We start from the raw sequence: 22,690 nt of genomic DNA, 5'->3' as shown, positions 1-22,690 counted from the left end.
TTAACGCTTTGGAATTTTATTTTGTAAGGTTTACCCCTTAGAATGAAATTATATTCCTTAAAAAATGTATTGCATTTCTAAAAAGAATTTGTTTGAATAAATTTCTTGAAATATATTTAGTGTCAACCTAGTTCCTATTTATTTTAAATTGTTCAGTGTTGCAAAATCCTTCCCAGTTCCTCATCCTCTTTCCCAGTGCCTCAGCCTCTTTCCCAGTGCCTCAACCTCGTTCCCAGTGCATCAACCTCATTCCCAGTGCTTCAACCTCGTTCCCAGTGCTTCAACCTCGTTCCCAGTGCTTCAACCTCGTTCCCAGTGCCTCAACCTCGTTCCCAGTGCCTCAACCTTGTTCCCAGTGCCTCAACCTTGTTCTCAGGGCGTCAACCTGCTCAGGGTTTATTCCTTAGAATAAGTTAAAGTATTGTTCTTCTTAAATCTTAAACAAGTTAACATCCCAAAGTTTTACCTTCTTTTTAAATGTAAAGGAAACAGTTTAAATCAAAATATTTTCCCCCTTAAAAATCCAATTCCCCAAATCAAAGACACAAATAAAATGAGAGTTAAACTTTGCAATGTATTTTATATTGATAATATAGAGTTTTATTCAGATAATTTTTGACTTCCGTTTATACAAGATTCACAACTTGATGTAAAAAAGTATCTTTAAAAGAGAAATACAAAACATATTTTATTTTCTTGAAATACACAAGCTCGTACGGTCAAAAATCAAAGTTTTAAATAATCACAATCTTAAACAAGTTAACATCCCAAATTTTTACCTTCTTTTTTAAGTGTAAAGGAAACAGTTTAAATCAAAATATTTTCCCCCTTAAAAACCCAATTCCCCAAATCAAAGACACAAATAAAATGAGAGTTAAACTTTGCAATGTATTTTATATTGATAATATAGAGTTTTATTCAGATAATTTTGACTTCCGTTTATACAAGATTCACAACTTGATGTAAAAAAGTATCTTTAAAGAGAAATACAAAACATATTTTATTTTCTTGAAATACACAAGCTCGTACGGTCAAAAATCAAAGTTTTAAATTACGCAAAGTCAGTGACAAACTTTTAAACTAAATTTTAAATCAAAGGACAAATTTACAACAACTATTTGATTAAATAATAATAGCTAATGTGCTCACATGAAAATTAGTTTGGGTAAAATGTTTATTACTTCAAGGCAAAGGCAAATTGTTGTGAATGAAAACACCAATAAAAAAAACCATCTTGGCAACATTTATGCCACAATCAAGAGAAAAAACAGTTCCGTTAATTAAGCATGCACTTGTTTAAATATGGTTCACGGACAAAAACTACTGTTCAAAGTTTTGACCGATAGCTTAAAAATAATAAGGGGTTAACCTTGCACTTTTATCAAAATTGTCAGGTTTTACTCAACCAACTCTCGTACTAAATCAACTTTCAACAAATACTAGCCCTAAATTTTTTAGCAAAACTTAAAGCATTATTATATATTACTCAAAAGTTTGAAGGAAGTTTTAAGCTGTTTAAATTAATGACAGAGTAAGTAAGATTCTAAATGATTCAGTGATAGAGCAGATTCTTCGATTTTCTTTTGCATTCAAAATTCAATTAAAAATCAAGGGTCTAACCTGTTTTATTTGAAACAAATAATTAAATGCACAGTTTGGTTTGACGGTATTTTCTGATTAAATTTTCATCGCGAGATGTTACAAGATTTCCTCATAATTAATTGTAGCATGATTTCAATAGCGACCTGTTGGCGTGCACCACGTTCCCAAAGTGCAAATTCATCAGCTGAAATAAAAAGAGATAAAAAAGTCAGCACATGTCAAGAGTGAAATTATGTTAATTAAATATTAATTACGGCAAGGTACAAGTGGCTTTCTTATTCATGAGGGGTACATTTTGGTGAACAGTGGGGGGTAGAAAGTTGTGTCAATCATCAAGAAAAGACAACTAAAATACTTTGGGAACATCAACTGCCACGAATTCATAACAAAATTGTATTTAATACTGAAAGAAGATATGAACAGTTTGGGAAATTTGATTTCAGCGCCATCATAAAAGTTGCCCCAAAAAACCCCCCAATTTGGCTGTTGCAAATGGCGATAAAAAATCCTGTTAGAAGATGTCATATACACCAGCGATTGGAATTAGCAATTAAAAGAACTACATGAACTTTAACGATTAATTGTGAGCTGTCCCAAGTAAATAGAAAGTGATTTGTTTTGTCAAATACTGTAAATGTTTGTCAAATATTGAACATCTTCAGTGCATCGATTCCTAAGAAACACACATTTTTGCTGGCTCACCTTGCTACGTTGTAACTGTAGAGTTGTCAGCAGCCGTGTCTAGTTTCTTCCAGTCTCCTGTGCAGCAAGGGTGACCTGAATAATCAAAAGCATGAACCAAAGAAAATAAGGGAAAAACAAATAAACAAAAACTACACTTTTTGAAATACTAGCTATTCAGAGTTGCACTCAACCAAATTATTTTTGCACCAAAATCCTGTTGAAATATGGCTTTTGTGCTTTTACTATAAATGTTCCAAAATTCAATAATTTTTTTAAGCTTGATTTCTTTGTCCTTTCTGGAAACCAACACTTTATAAATTTGCTGGATCGAAGTTGGTCCTTTGGTTTTCTTTAGGAAGTTTTGGTCGGATTAATAAGCAACATGGACTGCAGCATGTAAGCAGTTTTAATAAGAAAATCTGCAAATTAATCATCCAACTTTTCAAATTGGAACCAAATACAATGTAGATTGCTAAATTGATCATGACATTATTTTCTGTCGCTGATTTGTCGACTAACTCTTGCCAAAAGATAAGATTATTTCAGTGTACGTGAGTTTTAGTAGATGCATACACATCACTTTCTCCAACTTGTACGCATAGTTTTAAAAATAAACATACAAATAATGCAAAGGGCAAAATTTTTCAGACACAAACGCATCAAAGACAACTGACCAAGAATACTCAATTTTTAGCTTCCAAAATTTAAAACCCACAAAGAATGCACTTTCAGTTGACAGCTTGGAGCATGATATGCGGTCAGTATAAATGTCCAATTTGTGACTGGAATTCCACCCTTTGCACTGTGACCCAGCCAGTGAACATGAATCAGAATACTAAAGAAAGAGTTTGCAATAATTTGCTGAATTTGGACACCCAAAACCCAGGAAATTTGACGAATTTGATTTTAAAATCGGAAAGTTCCATTTTTCAGAAGAAATTTATGCACACTGTAAGTGATGAGAAGAGTGAGATGCAAGGACAGATGGCAGGCAAATTTGAAGCGGCTTATGAGTCATGTTCACTGAGCAGATCAACCATCCTGGTAAGGTCTGTTTAAACAGGGCCACCACGAGAAGGTCCCAGGATACCAGCCCCAACACGCTTTCAGTATCGTCAGGCCCATTGCTGGATAAAAGGTAGGCCCCGGAGGGCCAGACACAGTTATCGACTGTCCGGTCCGCCCGCCCAGCCCCGAAGGACCAGGAAAGCACCCTAACCTATATGCGTGCCCCCCTAAGTCCATCCCCCTTACGGGTTCATGCGGTCTGATAGGAAGTAGCAGCGTTTGCCGGCTGTGAATACAGGGCCACGCCCCTATAAAGAGGGACGCACTACCTGCTCCTTTATGGCACGGCATCCTAGGGTTTCCAGGCCGCTGCGTAGGACCCACGCCCCACGTGGAAGGCGGACCTACCACGCGGACGCAACTCGCCCCTTGAATCTGTGCTGGATTTTCGCCGCACCTCAATTGAAGCACCCAGTCAGACTCCAATTAGTAATCGATACCGCCGCACCTCCCTAAGCCCCAACGGCATAGGGATATAGGAGATCCCATAGCCTTTAAGTTCTCAGAGGGATATAGCAGATCCCCTGAACTAAAAAAAAAGCCCTATTTAGAAAGTGAAAATTTTCATTTCACTACTTGGTGATCCACATTTATTTAGAAAAAAATTATATCCAGTGGCTGGCTGGCTGGCTGGCTGGCTGGCTGGCTGGCAGACTGTTGCTTGTAGTCGATACTGGACAGTTCGAAGAGGGTTTGCATCCAAAGAATATTTATGCCTTAAAGGCGGTGCACCAGATAAATATAATTTATTGGAGCCTTGCAGCAGGGACGGATCCAGGGGCAAGTTTTCCACTAATGGTGCCAGTGACAGAAATGATCCAATATGCTTCCTGTAGGATGCCATGGTCCAATGCTTATGGTGTTTGACTCATATATGAAGGTGAGTGGGTTCGAACCCCACCAGGAACATGGTGTTAATGTCCTTTGGCATGACACTTAGCAACAATTGCCTCTCTCCACCCAGGAGTATGAACGGATATCTGTGAGGGGCAAGGACCAATTGAGTGCTGATATTGGCTGTCGCCATTTCCCATGGCCTGATGAACAGGTTAATAAATGTATAAAGGTGCTTTGAGTTTATTGGTACGATGGAAAACGCTTTCTACGCACAATTATTATTATTCCCATGGAGTTGATCCCCCCTCTGATTGCCACCCAAGATCCGCCCCTGGATGGACATGGGGATATAGACGATCCCATAGTCCTGTCGATCTCGCGTTTGGATGTAGGGATATACAGATCCCATAATCCATCTTGATCCCTGAGGTCATCGGAATACAGCTGATGTCTTGCAACATGCTCAATTTGAGCCGACGACCTGTGGAGAAACCACCACCAATATCCCACCACCAACCCACACGTCACGAACACATACCCACCACCAACCCACACATCACAAACATGTCATGTGTTCTGTCAAAATCTTACTTATCTGGACAACTAGCCTAAAACTCTTTCTTTAATTTGTTTCGGTTTTTAATTCCCAAAAAAACTTCATTCATTACAAGGATAGTTTATAAATTTATGTGTGATTAAATTTGTGGCGTCACAAAAATGGACCATTATTTGTCTTTTACGATTTGGAGTTTTGCGTTTCACATTTCACATTTATTCACAGTATATTTTGTATTCTAGACAATTTTAATATCAAAATAAATGAGAAATAGAAATCAGAAAGAGAATCGCTCCTACATTGTGTTTTTGTGGTCTATCTTCATACCAAGCTCTGTCCAGAAGGCAGATTTGACAAAACACACAAAATATATCAACCACTCTGGGAAACTATGAACATTTTCTAAAACAAAACAAAAAGATAATCAGTGAACACATAAAATTTACAAATTGTGGCTTTTTGTAAATTGGGTTTTGTAGTAATCCAAATGTATTTGAAATGGACATAGATTTTTTGTTGTCCTCTTAGGTTAAGAAAATGTTTTGAAAGTCAGCAAAATATTTCAGTTTATGGTTAGGTCAAAAAAAAAAATATTCGGTCTCTGGTCAGACCAAAGTTCAGGAATTGACGCGGCCACACGGCTTTTTTTTTTTTCTTCCTTTTTTTTTTTTTTTCTTCAGCTTGGATTGTACAGACAAGCGGGTACTATTTTGCTTTTTGGTGTCCTCATGTACATTGGTGTCCTCCATAATTTGCCTTGGTGCTTTCGATCATTTGCCTTGGTGCAATTTCCCATTCCTTGGTGCTCTTTGGTAAAAAAAAAATGAGGAGATGCGGAAATAGAGGGCGCTGTTGGAGCTACCGCGGAACATTTTGAAGAAAAAAAAAGATCGACGCGCATGCTTAAAATCGACGCGCGCGCTGACCAGAGACCGACTTATTTTTTTTGGGCCTTACAGATTTTTTTTTTGATTTTTTTATGGAACGCTTGTGTCCTAGAAATTTTCAAATTGGGTTTTGCTCTTGACCAAGAAAATCAAGGTACATTGTAAATGTGCCTGCCATGACACTTGCAAATTGCCATTTACCCAAGGTGGTTAACTTAGTTAAACAATAAGGTACAATTAAGAATGGAAAATGGCTGGGCTCACTCTGAACAATCCATCGAACGACTCCACTTGCAAACTTGGGTCTTCAGTTCCTCGGTCTTTCACTCGGTCTTGAGTTCCTGGGTGTTCACTGGCTCAATTTGAGCGCTAACGGCTGAAACAAAGGGTCAGTCCTACCTTAGTGAACACATCTAGCTGACTTGCTTGCTTGCTTGCTTGCTTGCTTGCTTGTGTTCTTTCGTACTTGCTTCAATCTTGCTTTATCATCTATTGCAACAAAGAAGGAAAAGGAAAACAAAACTTAGTAAAGTAACAAATTACAAAAAACCTATGAAATAAAGGATGGGCAAGCACAATTAAAGGCCTGTGATAGGATGAATAAAGATCCTCAATTATTCTCCAATCTAATAAATATTTCAAGTCTCCCTTTTTATACAAATTTTCTTTGGACTAGAACAGTCGAAAACATCTGTCCACTCCAAAAAGTTTAGTGTCAAAACATTTCCTACAATTATCGGTTTTCTGTAAAAAAAAATCTTTAACGGGAATGTATACTTAACATTTCCTAGAGGAGCATGGCTCTCAAATACTGAAGACTGTTCAGATCTTTGAAAAATGACCTTCCCCAAATTGTCCTCAGAAATGATTGTTGATGTATAATATGTACTAAACTGTGTTTAGTTCAAACTAATTATCCAAAACAAAATCTATATCCTCACAGATGGTGTTCCGTACTTACTTGTTTTGGAAAAGCATCCATCTGGAAAACTTCTTCATCAGCTCAAATGGATTCAAAGATCGCTGGTCGTCGAGGTGGCCTCAGACTCAGCTATCTGTGGCTGGCAAACTAGGTAGACATCCGCGTCCAGCTGCAGCCAAAAAAAAACAACGGGGGACAATGACCATTCATAATAATAATAATGACAACAAAACTCAACACAAAATAAAGACGGCGAGCACCACTATGTACCATGCAAGCGCAATACTGCGCTCATGAATCGCACGACACCAACCGTAAATCGCAATTTCACCCCAAGAAACTGTTCAAAATTACAAAAGATGTCATTACAATTGAGAGAAGTCATTTTGGAATTTGGAATGATAAAAAATAGCTTTAATTTGATCACAACCAAAGAGGGGCCTTACACTACACAATTGCCTAGACATGCTAGACGTCAGGGGTGGTAAAACACGCCCAGGGGTGGTAAAACACGCCCAGTTTATCTACCATTTGCATTAAACTTAGGCACCCACATAAAACCCACTTACCTAAGTATCGCCATTAATTTTTGTTGGCCATGTTAAAGGTTTGTATGTGGAGATATAAGTATTGTTATAAAATTAATTAATGTTTCTTGGCTGAAATTTTATCGACAATGTCATTGTCAACTTGAACTTGTGTGTCACGTGCCACTGCCACAACTAAGTTACTTAGGTGCACATCATGGAGCGAGGTGGCGCCAGTCACTGGACAAAATGGCGTCACGCTCCGTGCAGTGCTGCAAATTTTTGCAACAATTTTCCTCACAATTTTAATCCAAATTTTCATTCAAATTCTCCCCACAAGTTCCCCAGTGCGTCCATTGGTTTATACTCAATTACTTAAGTTAAACAACGAAAGTTTTAGGCATGAAAATGGCAACTTACTTTGTATTTTTGTGACGGTTGTGGATGTCATACGTCGTACATGCGCCCGCGAAGAATAAATGACGTACAGTGCCACGTGCGTGCGCCGTCGTTTGAATGGGGGCGCTCTTCCTATTTTATCCGGCCTGAGTTTAAAGTCTTTGCGCCTAAAATTTACTCATTAAAACAAAGTAACTTCATACATTTTATAGTGATTAAGTTTGTTGCTTCCTTTTGCTCAAGCTTCATAACCACTCGGAAAAAAAAATTACAGTACGTCTTGCATGAATATTGTGACTTTAAAAAAAAAAGAGAAGTTCAGGTTTGAACATTGTTACCCCTTCCTTGCCTATCATAGCTCAATCTCCGAGAGCGAAAACATTATTTCCTCGTGGTGAAAAAGGGCTGAAGTGAGTACGATTTTATCGCTATTCGTCATTTCAGTTGATTAAAGACTTTTACTCCAGTTTTCAAAAAAAAAACTGGAGTAAAAGAACACACATTTAAATAAAATTCAACAATATTATGGCTTTTTAAGTTATCTTATAAAACTTTTGATAGGGAGCACCCCCAAAACCCCCTGCTTCTCTTATTTGAATAACAATCAAATGGTCACTTATTACAATTATTTAGCGTCTTAAAGATAAAACAAAAGCACGAGCACATTTCTTAGAAAGAAAATCCAACTTGCTTTTATTTCAAAGATAAAATCATTGGCTAAAATCAAATAATTAAAATAATACAGTCACTGTGTATGATTATTATCTGCTATTTTTTTTGGATTCATTACAAAGTCTTGAATCAAAATTTAGCAACTTAAGTCTCCACTTTAAGGCAAAACATTCTCTTTTTGATGGGGGGGGGGGTAAAAAAAAAAGGGTAATAGAATGCCCCCAAAGCCCAGAATGATGAACTGTTCGGCAGAAAATAAATAAACCGCTCTGAATCAGCAATACAACTTTTTCCCTAGGTAACTCTACTTAATCCATTGTACATGTACTTAATTTTGTTCACTGCATTTCATAATTTTGGTTCATGTAAACTATAAATAACACGAATGTCTGTTAAAATTATTTCACAACTTGAATGACAAAAAAATTGAATGAAAAAACACAAATTTTCCGTATATGAAGTCTTACCAGTAGTTATAACATTATACAGAGATAAAAAAAAAACCAGTTCTCAAAAGGTAGCAACAACTGGTGTTATCTTGGGTCGAAAGGTGAAGAACTTGGACTTTACAAAGAACTTATCAAGAAAGTAGACAAATCTCAGTTTGTTTGAATTGTAAAAAACTAATTATTCACAAGATTTTGTGAATGGAATAAAGAAATGTCCTAATTTAAAATAGGTCATCATGATGTTTTACTCTCCTGGTTTCTATTCTGTTGTGAATCCTCGCTTGTCTGTAAGCTCTTCTGATATGCCTCGTTATTCCTGGCCCGCCATTGCTTAACCAGTTTCCGTACCGGTTCAACGATGGCATTAGGGTTCCGATACAACATATGATGATCAGCACCATTAATCAGAATGTGTTTAGCATTGGGATGAGCTTCAGACATCAAGCGTTGCTGAGATTTAGCCCATACCTAAAACAAAAACAGTTAAAAAAAATTAATAACAATTCAAGCAATATCAAGGATTCTAAATATTCTAAATTCCTAAAGAGGAAATACCAAGCTTTCAAAGACTTTCAAAGACAGTGTTTTTTCAATTTTGAATGACAAACATGAGAAGTACAAAAATTGAGGAAATCAGCTGCCCATCAATGTTTGGCATAATTTTTGGCCTGTGTGAAGTGTTGATTGACTACTCTTACCTTGTTGAGTGAGCTAGGTAATTGTTCATCGTAGTAGTTGCCAGTAATGACCGTCACAGACACAGATTCAGGAAAAGGCTTCACTTGGAAGGCCGTTCTGGTAAAGAATGGAAAAAAAGTATAGACTAGTGTTACATAATAATTTTATGTAGCTCAATAAAATAATCCAACCACTCCCAATGGTGCCAGAATGTTTCTGAAAATGGAGGCACACTGTGTGTACATCTCTGTATCAGAGTATCCAACTGTAGGCAGACAAAGAGGAAATGATTCAAATAATGGGGGAGGCTAATGCCCCTGCGCACCCCTCCTGCTGCCTTGGGTCCCTCCCCTTAATCAGTTGGCCTTTTATCAAACTAGGAATACAATAAAGAGTAAGATGCGATGTGTTCCATACCTCAGCTGTGACAGACTTTCGTTGATGAAATAATGCTCATCGACAATGGAGCTCAGGTGGCGTGGCTGACACAGCAAATATTTCTGTTATGACAAAAATTAAATATTTTTCAGTATAAATTAATCAGAAAGATACTTACGTTGTGGAATTTTAAAAGGTGCCTGTCTCACTCTGATTATGATCTCTCAGTGTTGTGCATCAAGTAAGTAAATTCTAATAAGTATAATCAGTTGGAGTTAAAAAAACCAAAACAATAGCAATGGCTCTTACTTGTCTCAAGACGACCTTCTCTGGAATAACCTGGCCTGTGATTGGCTGCTCCATCAGACCTAGCAACAAGACAATCCTGGATAGACCAATGGCAGCAGAGAGTTGAAGGGATTGGAATGAAGGCAACAGGTGATCAAACCTACAAGGGAAAAATTCAAACAATTAAATTACAAAAAAAAACACGATAAGAAAGAAACAAGTTGAGTTGGACCCAGAAATTTGACAGCTGGCCATCTAATCTGGACAACTTCCGTTGGTCAGTAAAAGTTGGACAGTCTCAGCTTGACAGTATAGGACATAACTCATACTTGTCGAGTCAGTCAGTGACTCAATCAGTCGAGGAGTTGGGGAGGGAGCCGGGGAGTCGGGGAGTCAGTCAGTAAGTCAGTCAGCAGACAGTAGGCTGGCCCTTCAGATCCAGCAAACATAACAAACTACAAAACAAAATTCTATGGAAATTTGAAAGTATAAAATAGCTACACAACTCACCAGAAGCTGCTCCATATTCCATCGTCAAGCTCAAATATTCCTTCCACTAAGGGATCAACAAGAACAAGGTCCGACACAGTGCTGGAGATAAAAAAAATAAAGATAAAATTGGTTCAAAGTAGGTCAAAACTTGTGGATGCCACACTTGAATATAAAAGAAACACTTCACATTTGCTTTGCAATTTTGTTTTGTAAAAATAATGTTGACTGACCTTTCATACATCTGGGTGAAGAACCTAGCATTTATGGAACCAAGTTCAGACCCAACCATGATAAATGGTAGCGGCTGGTCACTGCTTAGTCTCAACAGATGAAACAGATCTGTGGACATCCTGAAATAAAGTGACAAATAATGTTTCCATATAAGCAAAAGGAACACAGATACTTTACATCAGAGGGCCGGTAATAGATTGTGGGTTAGGGTTAGGGTTGAGCCCTTGGATGGGTAAGGCCGAGTACCACCATTCATGAGTTGGATATCTTTGTATCCACTCTGGTATTTCAATTCCTTATCTATCCATTATTTTGATGGATTATGATGGAATTAGGATTATATCTAGAATTCGACATTTGGTTTCATTTTTTAGAACAAGTGACCCTAAGACTATCCATTCCAAAGTAATTCTTACCTTTCTACAGTGCTAGGCTGTCCTCTTTCTTTATTAACAACTGTGTAAGACTCTGATGAAAAATTCTGTATTGAAAACAAAATTATGCAAATATTCAGAAGGGTAGGAAATAACTGCATTTCCATATTATGATCGGGCAATTTTGTTCCAATATTTAAATGCATCAATATTGAAGATGCTGTTCGTACCATTGGTGTTCTTTCACTGAAGCCCAGCCCTGCACGGTCGTAGGAACACACCTTGTGGATAACAGAGAAAAGAAGAAAAAACTATTTGGTTTAACTGAGCTATTAGAATAAAATGACCTTGCCGGTAACAAACTAGATTTACTCTGGGCAATAAAACATCACATTCCAAGTGAAAGTCCTCCAAGCCAAGTGTTGTACTCAAAGTCTAGGTGATCTTGAGTTGACCAACAGGGCTCAACAAAGTCTAAATCCAAGAAACTCACCCGTGTAAATTTAGCAATCCTGGGTTGAATCAAGCACCAGACATCTGAAGTCATACCGGTAGGCGCATCAAGAACAACTGAAAATAAACACAGAGATACATTGTACTTGCTGAGTACCCAAAACTACATGGTTGAGTAGATTCTACCCTTCATAATGGGTAGCATAAGCACCGAGCACAGGGCTGCCTGGCAAACCAAATTACAGTCAATTTTATGGATACCACATCTTTGTGGCCAGATGGAAGTGTTTGGTGGTATAGCAAAAGAAATAAATCTAATTATGCCACCGTAACCCAAAACTAATGGGACATTTCTATTGTAATGCCCTAAGATTGCCACATGACCACAAAGATGGCGGTACCAATGAAAACAGTCTATGTCAGTACCTGTTGGTGCCCCTGTCCCAGCACAGTTGAGCAACAGCTTGTGATTCCATCCAACATCATACAGCTCACCTACCCAAAAAATCGAAAGATCAAAAAATAAACACAACAGTCTCAAATCAAATATCAAGATAAAAAGGATATTCATTTTAATATAGAATTTAATTAATAATTATTTACAAATTGCTGGATGTATGAGGTCTCACCTTCTGGTTTCAGTTCTGCAGCTTCTCGGTATAGTGACGCGTGGTTCAGAATGGCAGGCAAAATCAGAACAAGAACTACATACTTCCCAACATGAAAGCATTTTGATAGAAGACCCTGTTTGATTAAAAATGGCATTAATTTATAATTAGATCTTGCTAGAAAGAAAGAAATGAACTGATATTTAAAATTTAATATACAGACTAAATTGATCTTGGTTAAGATCCATAGTAATAGGCCCCCATCAATCATGTATCTGGGTTTTGAAGAATTGTATTAAAGAAAATATGAAAAGAATGTAGTATCCTGACACCACTTCTTTGGTTGTACACACAGTCCATGTAGAGTCGAGTCCATTTTCAAAGTATTTTCTAAGTTCATAAGTTCATTGAGGTAATTAATTGGCCCTAAAAATGAAAAAAGTTGTGTCAGGATGCAACATTTTTCCTAGTAGAAAAAGTAGAATACAGTCATAAGTCAACACTTTTTTTTTCAATTTTATCACAAAACAAAACAAAACAAATTTGTTATATTAAAAAAGCAAATAACAACAAAAGAAGATGAGACCTTTCAAATCGTGCTGGAATATAGAAAAAACCGGGAAAAGTTCCATACTCGGACGTCAATTTATCTGCTGCCAAACATATTAATTGTCACCTCACCTTGTCCTTTGAACCAAGAGAAATCCAGGAAGCTGTGTTAAGGTGAAAAAAAATTTACTCAAAATGTGTTTTTAGAGCACATTTTGGATGCATACGTCGTGCAGAACTAACTTGAAGCAGCCGGTCAAAACTGATTGTAGTGGCTGAAAGACAGCGGTACGTTATACACGTGACATCAACAACCATGACGTCGCATGAGCCTGCCAATGATAGTGCAATACGTCATTATGAATATTTATTTTCTCATGAATATTTAGTTTATTTCAATGGATACTTCAAATACGTCCAAAGATTGATTATTGCAACAGCGATCGTGCGCGGCCTAGCGGTTAAGAGTCTCGTGTATCAAGCAAGCGTCAGAGGTTCGAATCCCGATGAAGTAACTGACTGATTAATAAATAGAAATTAAGGAAAGGAGAGGGTGAGAGTAGAGGAGGGAAAGTGGAGGAATAACCATAAAAGATGTAACTTTTGGCGCTAGAAAAATTAATTGAAAAAAGTGACGTCCGAGTACGGAATTTTTTCCGAAAAAACCTAAAAGTTAAGGATTGCCTACTTAATTTGTACAAGTTCAACTGATACCTTTTGGGGTTTTGTTCCCCTCTTCCTACTACTCCGAGAACTGGTTGAAGTTATGCGATCTCCAGCAACAGCTTCGACCGACGACGCCTCGCTCCGGTCGGCACCCTCCGTCGCTGTGGTCCCCGCCTTCGCAGGTGTGGTTTCTGGAGATGTTCCCGGCGAACTGTTTCGTCCTTCATTTCGTCGTTTCCTTGATCCGCCTGCGTCTCCTTTGCCTCCTTTCATGTTGTAAATATCTTACTTGACAAATTGATAAGTGCAAGATTTCTAAAGAGTGTTGTTAACCACAAAATAATAAATTTTGCTCACCTAACTAACGCAACTCACAAGTCACACTTCCTTGAATGGGCGCAGCCATTTTGTTTTCAAATTGATCAACATTTTATTTTGATTTCTAAAGTGTGTATTCAATATTGACAAATAAAATGATTTCAAATGAATACAAAATATATACAAATCTCCAAGGTTTAATTTTCAATTTTTATTCGCTCAAATTTATTCTCATTTCAACAGAAATGTATTTACTCTACTAAATGTCATTGATCAAGACGACTATAATTTGTCACCTGATCTGTCACATGACCTGTAACTTGCATGAGAAAAACGAAGTTCAGCTCAGCCGCGCTTGTTCAAAACACTACACTTTGACTCGCTTTGGGACAAATAAAATTCGAGAAAATGGCGTCAGATGATGGGAAGTCAGCCTTAAATCAGCAGCTTTGCAAGGACTTTGCAGATATTACCGGGACTGATCCTGAACTGGCTTTGTATTATCTGGAACAAAAATCTTGGAAACTTGAGGTCAACTTGATTGATCATGTTGATGTTGATTCAATGATTGTTTTGATGATTTATTCATTGATTGGTCACATGAATTTGAAATCAGTTAATACTAGTTGTAGGAATGGGTTTGTTTTTTTTCAAAATGGATCTCCAAAAATCAACTTGAATGTTTGTGATTGGAGAATGATTAACACATCTGGATGAATATAGTATGAATCGTTCTTTTAAGAAACTGAAGTGAAACGAGAACATTTAATTTTAAAATGCAATTTTATTTCATTTTTAACTGCCCCGGCTTGTTCCAGTTTGTTTCACTTGCACAATGCCCAGTGAACAAATAATTTTCCTTTTTTTATCAGGATGCTGTCAACATGTTCTTTGACAGTAATCGACCAAGCAGACCAGATGATGACACCAGTCAGACTGTAGAGGGGGTGGAGTCTGCTAAAGACGAAGGGGGTGGATCTCAAGGCAATGCTCCTGCAAAACAGTTAGTATTGTACTAATTCACTTGTAATAGCTTGTGATGTACTGGTGATGACTTGTGATGGACTTGTGATAGATTTGTGACAGACTTGTGATGGACTTGTGACAGACTTGTGATGGATTGTGAGTACTTGTGATGGACTTTTGATGACTTGTGATGGACTTAACCACAACGATGGTATTTATAATCGCTCAACTCCTTTACAACAGAGAAGCAGCAGTCACCACAGATCTCCCATCTCAAGCTTCATCATCAGAGGTCAACGACCTGACATCCTCCTCCAAAAGATTCCGTCTCATTACGTGGAATATTGATGGTTTAGATCAAAGCTGTCTCAATGGTCGAGCACAAGCTATATGCCGAATCCTTAATAGGTAAGTGTAATCAATCTCGCAATATGGCGTCTTGAAAGATTGAAATTAATAAATTGAGATGTCTGGTCACATAAATTCCACAGAATTGGGACAATGTGTTTATTGGTAAGCAAGCATTCTCAGAAGTAAGCCTGACCTTTGTCCATTTTTGCATTTTAATGATTTATTTCTTTTCTTATTAAAGCTTCAATCCAGATGTCATCTTCCTTCAAGAAGTCATCCCTGAGACTTGTAAGCTCATCTGCTCTCAACTCAGCAACTACAAACCCTTCCCTGCCTCCGACCACGCCTACTTCACTCTCATCCTTCTAAAGAAGAGCACAGTCACATGCTTGTCTTCCAAGATTGAGAGTTTTCCTGATTCAGCAATGCTGCGAGCTTTACAAATTGTAGATGTATGTTAGAGTTTTAAACTCTTAATTCTAAGCTGAAAAGAATACCTTTATCCTTATTTGAATGAGTACGATGAGTTTGGTCAAAGGTTCCAAGATTTCACTTCATGTCAAAGTGTTCAAGAGCTTTAATTAAATACCTGTAGCACTTTTTTTCTATCTTAAAATTTCATTTAAATCTCTCAAAACAAGAAGTATCTTTGGATGCAATTTGGGAGGGAAGGGGATAAAGGACTTATCAAATCTTGAGAGAGGGTTTTGCCCATTGAAAGCTGTAAAATACATAATTTTGCTTGATTTTTGACAGTGTAAGTGTGCAGGCCTTGATCTCCGTCTCATGTCATCTCATCTTGAGAGCACAGGACAACCAAAGGCAATCGAGGAACGACAGAAACAATTCTCACGAGCTGTATATCTGATGAAGACAGCTCCTGCAGAACATACTGTCTTCTTTGGAGGCGACACAAATCTACGAGACAAGGAGGTACATTAAATTCCATTTTGGGGGTGGGGTGGGGGGGGGGGGTGGGGATGAGGGTGAGGAAGGAGTGAGGGGTTACAATTAGAGAAAATGCCGGAACTACCTTTGTGATACGGCATCTCCATCCATAGATATTTCCAGTGTGTGTACATCGTGTCCTTCACCCATAACAACACCTCACACACGGCACTATCTACTGAAATTCTGCTATGGGCTCCGTGCATGAACAACAGAGGGCGCTTTTTGACCAATTTTGTGAGCTCCTTGGATAGGACACATTGCGTGTGCGTTCTGAGTCGGGAGTGTATTGCGCGAAGTATGGCTCATTCATTTTATTCTGAATGTGCACAAAGCAATTGTGTCTCCACCGAGTGTCGGGCGTCATCGGCAATGTCTCTCCCAGTGGTCTCCCCCAACTCTCCCTTTCTTACCAACGAGGGGGTAATCATGCATGGAGCCCATTGAGATTTCATGTGGCTATGAACAGTGGGAAGTTTTTCAAATACGAATCAAAAGTAGTAGTATATCAAACATACTGATGCATCAACTGAAGAGTTTGAATGAATCTTACAGGTGGCAAGGTTTGGCGTACCGTCTTACATCCATGACGTCTGGGAGATGTGTGGCTCCCCATCTGGAGCAAAATACACTTGGGATCTGACCCAAAACGACAACCTCGACTGGCCACACCCGAACCGACCACGCCTTCGTTTCGACCGGCTGTTTTTGAGACACCCAAAGACGGCACCGAGACTTGAACCAAAGACATTTAATCTGCTAGGCACTGAACGGCTGCCGTGCCATAAGTTTCCAAGTGATCACTGGGGCATCGTCTGCGATTTTGAAGTGACGTCCTCATAATCCGCAACAGAAGGTTCGCCTTCTAAAAAATTTAAACCTCTGTCATCTCTTGCATCATGAATGTTTCATTCTCCTCCATTGTCTTCTCTGTAGTATTGATTGACTTGTACTTGAGGGAAACAATTGATATGCAATGATTTTCATTTCAAAACTTTGCAGCATAAGAGTGTCTTAAATATTCATTGAGTCATGAATGCACATTTTTGCAACTCAAACACTTCCAAATAAATTTACAAAAACGATGATAAATTATTTAATTTTGTTAAAAATCAGTTGTTTTATTGTACAAGAATTGCCACAATAAAAATGGCTAGTTACATGTAAAGATGTAATTCATTTGTTACAAAACCTAATACCAAACACTAAAGTGTATTCTGCAAGAGCTTGAAAAATGTTTGTCATTTTTTACGTCTGTGACAAAATTTGTAGGCATTTTTTAAAAATTTTATTTAATTCCTGTCCAAAACTAGGAAACCTGGTTTGAAAGAATGATAAAAACTATGTTTAAATCTGTGTAAAAAAATTTATGACCAAATGTTGTTTTAACCCAGTTTTGAATACTGGTGGGAATGTGTCGTGACTAACTGTTATCACGATACAGTACGGTGTGGTGGTCACTGTAGACTGGTGCCTAGTCTGTAACATTTAAAAAGTGTGTGTACAAGTCTGGTACAGTGGACTATCGTTAATACAAAATCAGCCCGACCTAGCCAAATGGGACCCGTTTGGAGCTTAATATCAGAAATTGTCATGTTGCAGTAGATCGGCAAGCCAAAATTTAAAGGGGTGGTCAATTATTTGTTTCCATGGGAACCTTATCTGTAAGTCCTGTTTAACCTTTCTCCAATTTTGTTGTTCAGTCAAATGTCTTTCAAACCTATTATCATCCCGTTTTTATCAGTTGACTTTTTATATTTTTTAACTGTAGGATTTTTAAATGCCATTTCTCAAGAATCAGTTTCCCAACTTCAGGTAAGTTGGTGGTTAATATTTCCATTACTCAGTACCCCTAGATGTTACAAACCATTGGAAAGCTCTTGTTCTACAGCATCCAAATATATAAATATCTCAATTCTTAAAATAAAATCTGACTTTAAGCTTATTTTGTGTTGACAGGTCATAAATGTTTGTCGCATCCAGAATTGTGTATTAAGTGCACATAAATGCACAGTCGGGACCAAAGCTCAATGTTCACTATATTCAGAATGAACAGAATTTGTATTGTACCAAGAGTCAACTGTCAGTGTGAAATAAAACGGAGTAACGGAACATGTAAATTGCCCAATAGCATGGATAATTATCAAATATTGCATGAGTGTAAAGCTGTAAAGAAAAAAAACATCTGGAGTGCTTGAGACAACCAATAAACGGGAACAAATGTAGCAATATATTGGATCAATTTGTTCCTCTTTATCAATATCCTTTGGAAATAGTGGCCTTGCTGTGATAAAATTATAACAAATTATAAAAAAATAATAAAATTAATGTATACAAACACTGTACACTAACACAGGCAAATTCAGTGTAAAAGAAATACATGAGACAAAAAACCAAAACACATAACTCTACAAAACATATGTACAATTTTGTTACGGAAGATGCTGTGTGCAGTGTTAACATTTGAAAAGGGACCTCCTAAAACTTGCATGTTCCAGTCAAGTTTCTGCTTCAAAAGTCTATTTTTTGGGGGACATTCATGTATCATGTTCATGTTCTGAATGTACATGGGTCATTCTACATGGATAAATTTGATGTCCACTTTTAACCTGTCCATGTTACCTCTGACTCTGTCCATTTTGGCTGCACTCTTTTATGCCTTCATTTCCAAGATGGTGATTTTGTAAAGCAAATTGCCTATTTAATTTCCTAATTATCCCATCCACAATTAGGGCTTGATGTCCTGTAAAAGTTAGAGAACAAAGACTGTGCGATTGGTTTTCTGCAAAATGGAGTATTTTAGAGGATTCAAGAATGGTCTGGGTCAAACTGACCTCAGACTTGGGGTGAATCTGCATGATGAGGATGAAAGGATTAAATTCATGTTTAAGCATTAACTGATTGTTCTAGTTGAGGATGTGCACCTGTCTGTTTAAACTTGAAAGTATTTCAAGTATTGAGACACTATGTTATTACAAAATGTACACGTATTTGGCTTTTAACAAAACATGCTTATCTAAAAATGAAATTATATACACGTCTATTTACAATCTTAGGTAAAAGTATGAAAGTTCAAGAAATTGAGACCCTGAGCCTAAGTGCCATTATATGAAATCAAATTTATCTGAAAATGATGTATCATCTAAAAGAATTGTCCTGCTGCAAATGTGGGTTTGGTTTATATGACTTGAAGCTTTGCATGGTAAAGAAATAAATGCATGAGATATATTATATGTGCTCTGTCCGTCCGAAGGATGGGTTTGGTTTTGTTAAAGTTTTATACTCGCTTTTATTCATCCTAAGTTTTAAATGGCATTTTGATGAAAACAATAATCGGGTTTTGAAAGTAAGTCAGATTGCCAGTATGACTTTTTTCAAAGGGATAATCCCTTTGCAAATAGTAATACTGGCAATCTGATTTGCTTCCAAAACATATCCAAATATGTTGGTGTTACTTTAGGTTCACTTTCCTGAAATCCACTAAAAAATGTGACTTCGAAGAAAAACAATGCAAGTTATGGATTCCAAAATGAAAGGGCATCGCCAACTTAAACTTTCACAACCAAACACAACACATCCAAGACATATAAATTGTGTCAATTACATTAACCTGCGATGGCAATGGCTGGGGGTGTGCATCGGAACCGGGTACCCGACCGCTGATGTCAGGAAGCGGTTCCAGATTATGGGATCGGGTACTCAAAACAAAATTTACAGATTACTTTGCACCTTCTCAGACAATAAAAAGGAAATTTTCTTGACGGCCATTTGTTTGGGATTTTCAAAATGAAAACCAGGCTACATGGAAAACCAGAACAAATTTCACATTTACGGGCATTTTAAAATTGCAAATCCTTTAGTCCACACAGATACAAGTGTGTATAGTGTGCACTGATGTGGTATTGTCATCATGTGCACCAGCACGGCACCTTTATGAACAATCTGAACAGCTACTTCCCGGATATGAATTTTGGGGTTGGCTTTCTTTTACGGGTACCCGGGTACCCTTGTTTTACTTCAGTAGGGTACCTGTTCTCGCACTACTCGTAAATGCCCACCACTAGCAATGACAGAAAATATAGTACATTTCTGTCATATTTAAATTTAAAAAGAAAAAAAAATTAAAGAATACATTTGTATAAAATTAACTTAAAACGAAATGACAACTGGACATTTGAGGAAATCTCTTACTTGAAAAAAAAAAACAGGAATTGAGATAAAAGATGGACTTAACCCAGTCCGTCCTGACGTCCACGTATCCGTCGGGCTAGTTGGATATCTTTAGGCATGATGGTAACTCGCTTAGCATGGATGGCACATAGGTTAGCGTCCTCAAACAAATGAACTAAAAAGGCTTCTGAGGCCTGGAAAATAAGAAAAAAAATCAAATTCTAAACTTTGGAAACCACTTCAAAGTTCAAACTGGTATGATCTGTCACTTATAGTCATATGTAAATGACTTTTTGCTATTGAAAATTTACCCTTATTGATATAAATCAACAATAAACAAATAAACCAAAAAATATTGACCCAAAGTTTGCTTTTACAACATCAAACAAAAGCAACTGGGCCATGAATATTTATTTTATGGCGCACAATGTTAAAGGCAGAAGATTTATTTTTAATTTATTTAGGCCTACCTCTTGAAGAGCCATGATGGCTGCAGCTTGCCACATCAAATCATGATGAGAAAATATACTGGCCACTTCACGGACCTTTATACCAAAAAAAGGGGGGAACAAAAGATTTTGCAATTAAAACAAACCCACTGACTTATACGCTATTTCAGATTTTTATAAACATTTTTCAGTCTCACTGTTAAACTATACTTAGGTTTTAATTAAGAGCAGGAGCAATTCAATTCTCAAATATGCCAATTCAAATTTTAAATCCTTGCTTAAAAGAATGAATAAAATTTATCATTGTTTAACCCTAACCGAACTTAACCCATCAAAGTTCAACAGCAGGTTTTGTTTAAATCTGTTGGGATAGGTACAGTACCCCTAAACAGATGGTCTTTTACGTTGGGTTTGGCATACCTCCAGAAACTAAGTCCAACAGTGTGTGTACAATTTCCCATGTGGGTGTTGGAATTTGCCAGAATGGTACGGTTTCTAGTAAATTATGCTGGGGAATTAGGGTTAATGGGGAAAAAGCTTCTTTTTTTTCCACAATCGAATGGACTTTGCCTATATTCTAAAATACTTACCACTCGTGCAAATGGGAGTTTAGCAATCAGTAAACTGGTTGATTTCTGGTATCTGCGAATCTCCAGCAAGGCTTTGGTGCCTGGCCTGAATCTGTGCTTCCTGCGACCTTCTGAAACAGGAAGTTTGTACCACTGACTTGTCATATTTGTTTGTCTTTTTGTATTGTTTACATCAAATCCTACATTTAATTGCAGAGTATTTTACCTTTTTCTGATTCGTGGCTCTAATTTTTTTTTTTTTAACAGAAGTGAATTCCGAAATAGGTCAGATTCCCATCTTTTTAACGCGAAGTCACAACAACAATGTTAAAGCAGAACCAGACGAAGATTTGTCACGGTAAAGTCCCTAAAAACAGTCACTGCGCGCATGTGTGCCGGTGGTTCAATAATGACAACAATCAGGGACTTTTGAACTTTTTTTTTTACAAAAGTGCATTAAAATTAAAATAAAGCCACGAAATAATGCAGAACCACCACTATGGCTGTGCACGTCACACCATTAGTATACAGTCCCCTACTGAACATGCTGAAAGTGAAGGTCTGAATGAAATAAAATTTTATTTTTACAATAGGCCTAACATTAACAATCAAGTCAATGAATAGGCCTGATAAAGTTACTTTTTAACAATTTAAAGTTTGTCTCAAAAACCGATGAGCCAAAAATAACTTAGACCAAAAACCGTGAGGTAAAGTTCGCTTACATACCAGAATTAGGAGCTCGAGGTGGATTTCTGCCACCCGGTGATTTCCGACTGAGCGGACCACTTGACGGTAAGCTCGCGGGTGACACCACGGGTCGCGGGGACGGTGGACGCGGCGGTCGATTCTGCTGCTCGATTGGTTCCCTTCTCTTCGGAGTTGCACCCTTTCTTCGCTTCCCTCCAGCCGGCTGTCTCGGATACTGGTTTGTCCGAGCCATGTTCCAAAACAACCTTAAAGTCTCTGACAGGAGCTTGAATTAATCACGGTTACCTCAGTCGTTCCGTTGTCATGGCATTTGAGGTGAATTTTTGAGTAAATTTGTGCAAGAATTCCACGAGTTCGAAAATCTGCGCCCGTGAAATGGCGCCATTAAACAATTGAGGGCGCTCTGTAAGCAAGTCCCACAAGAGGGCGCTATTTCAGTTTAAAACTAAAAAAAAAAGTTGAGTGGGCCATTAATTTTTTAGCAGCTATCCAAAAAGTCACCGACTAAACGATTGTTGAAAGCTTACTTATTCTAAAGCTATTAATGATACTAAACTCCCTTTGAAATTTTGCCTTCTGGCATGCTGTCATTTTGAAGAAGAAAATTTTGAATTGATCAAAAACATATATATATCTGATATCAGTTGCCTTCTAGATCCTAGAATATTGTTTTCTTGGAATATACAGCATTCACCGATCTCAAAGTTCAAGTTAGTTGTTTAAGCAGCTGTCTTTTGATTTTGAGCACTTTTGCTACTTCAAAACGATAAAAAATACACAAATGACAAATGATCTACTCTACCTTTAAAGTACATGTACTGCATTGCCTTAAAAAAAAGCCCAATTGCCTTGTTAATTTTAAGAAAAGAAAGCAATTTATATCAAAAGCAA

General features: G+C 37.5%; 3 protein-coding genes and 1 long non-coding RNA gene across 4 annotated transcripts; 1 reads left to right on the top strand and 3 right to left on the bottom strand.

Moving 5' to 3' along the window:
• Positions 1–575: 575 nt before the first annotated feature.
• Positions 576–3,793, bottom strand: LOC119724818. The gene is made up of 2 exons (XR_005270677.1): positions 2,305–3,793; positions 576–1,786 (listed from the first exon to the last, which is right to left on the bottom strand). It is a non-coding gene; the product is annotated as an uncharacterized LOC119724818 (long non-coding RNA).
• Positions 3,794–8,147: 4,354 nt separating this feature from the next.
• On the bottom strand, positions 8,148–13,726 carry LOC119724816. Its single transcript, XM_038196048.1, has 12 exons — positions 13,369–13,726; positions 12,127–12,241; positions 11,924–11,992; positions 11,538–11,614; positions 11,275–11,325; positions 11,087–11,151; positions 10,670–10,789; positions 10,458–10,538; positions 9,969–10,107; positions 9,699–9,781; positions 9,302–9,398; positions 8,148–9,071 (listed from the first exon to the last, which is right to left on the bottom strand). Exons 1-12 carry the CDS (start codon positions 13,591–13,593, stop codon positions 8,838–8,840), a joined length of 1,356 nt encoding a protein of 451 aa, XP_038051976.1. The 5' UTR covers positions 13,594–13,726; the 3' UTR covers positions 8,148–8,837.
• Positions 13,727–13,941: 215 nt separating this feature from the next.
• Positions 13,942–18,023, top strand: LOC119724814 (tyrosyl-DNA phosphodiesterase 2-like). The gene is made up of 6 exons (XM_038196046.1): positions 13,942–14,169; positions 14,511–14,641; positions 14,848–15,012; positions 15,197–15,407; positions 15,712–15,888; positions 16,459–18,023. The coding sequence occupies exons 1-6, from the start codon at positions 14,047–14,049 to the stop codon at positions 16,744–16,746; spliced, it is 1,095 nt and encodes a 364-aa protein (XP_038051974.1). The 5' UTR covers positions 13,942–14,046; the 3' UTR covers positions 16,747–18,023.
• Positions 17,189–22,205, bottom strand: LOC119724815 (histone H3-like). Its single transcript, XM_038196047.1, has 4 exons — positions 21,818–22,205; positions 21,113–21,222; positions 20,544–20,618; positions 17,189–20,267 (listed from the first exon to the last, which is right to left on the bottom strand). Exons 1-4 carry the CDS (start codon positions 22,029–22,031, stop codon positions 20,133–20,135), a joined length of 534 nt encoding a protein of 177 aa, XP_038051975.1. The 5' UTR covers positions 22,032–22,205; the 3' UTR covers positions 17,189–20,132.
• Positions 22,206–22,690: the final 485 nt, after the last annotated feature.

This window comes from Patiria miniata, unplaced genomic scaffold, assembly GCF_015706575.1.
Source record: "Patiria miniata isolate m_02_andy unplaced genomic scaffold, ASM1570657v1 HiC_scaffold_18, whole genome shotgun sequence".
Lineage (NCBI taxonomy): Eukaryota > Metazoa > Echinodermata > Asteroidea > Valvatida > Asterinidae > Patiria > Patiria miniata.
Note: the sequence above shows the minus strand (reverse complement) of the source record. Positions and strands in the feature narration are given on the sequence as shown.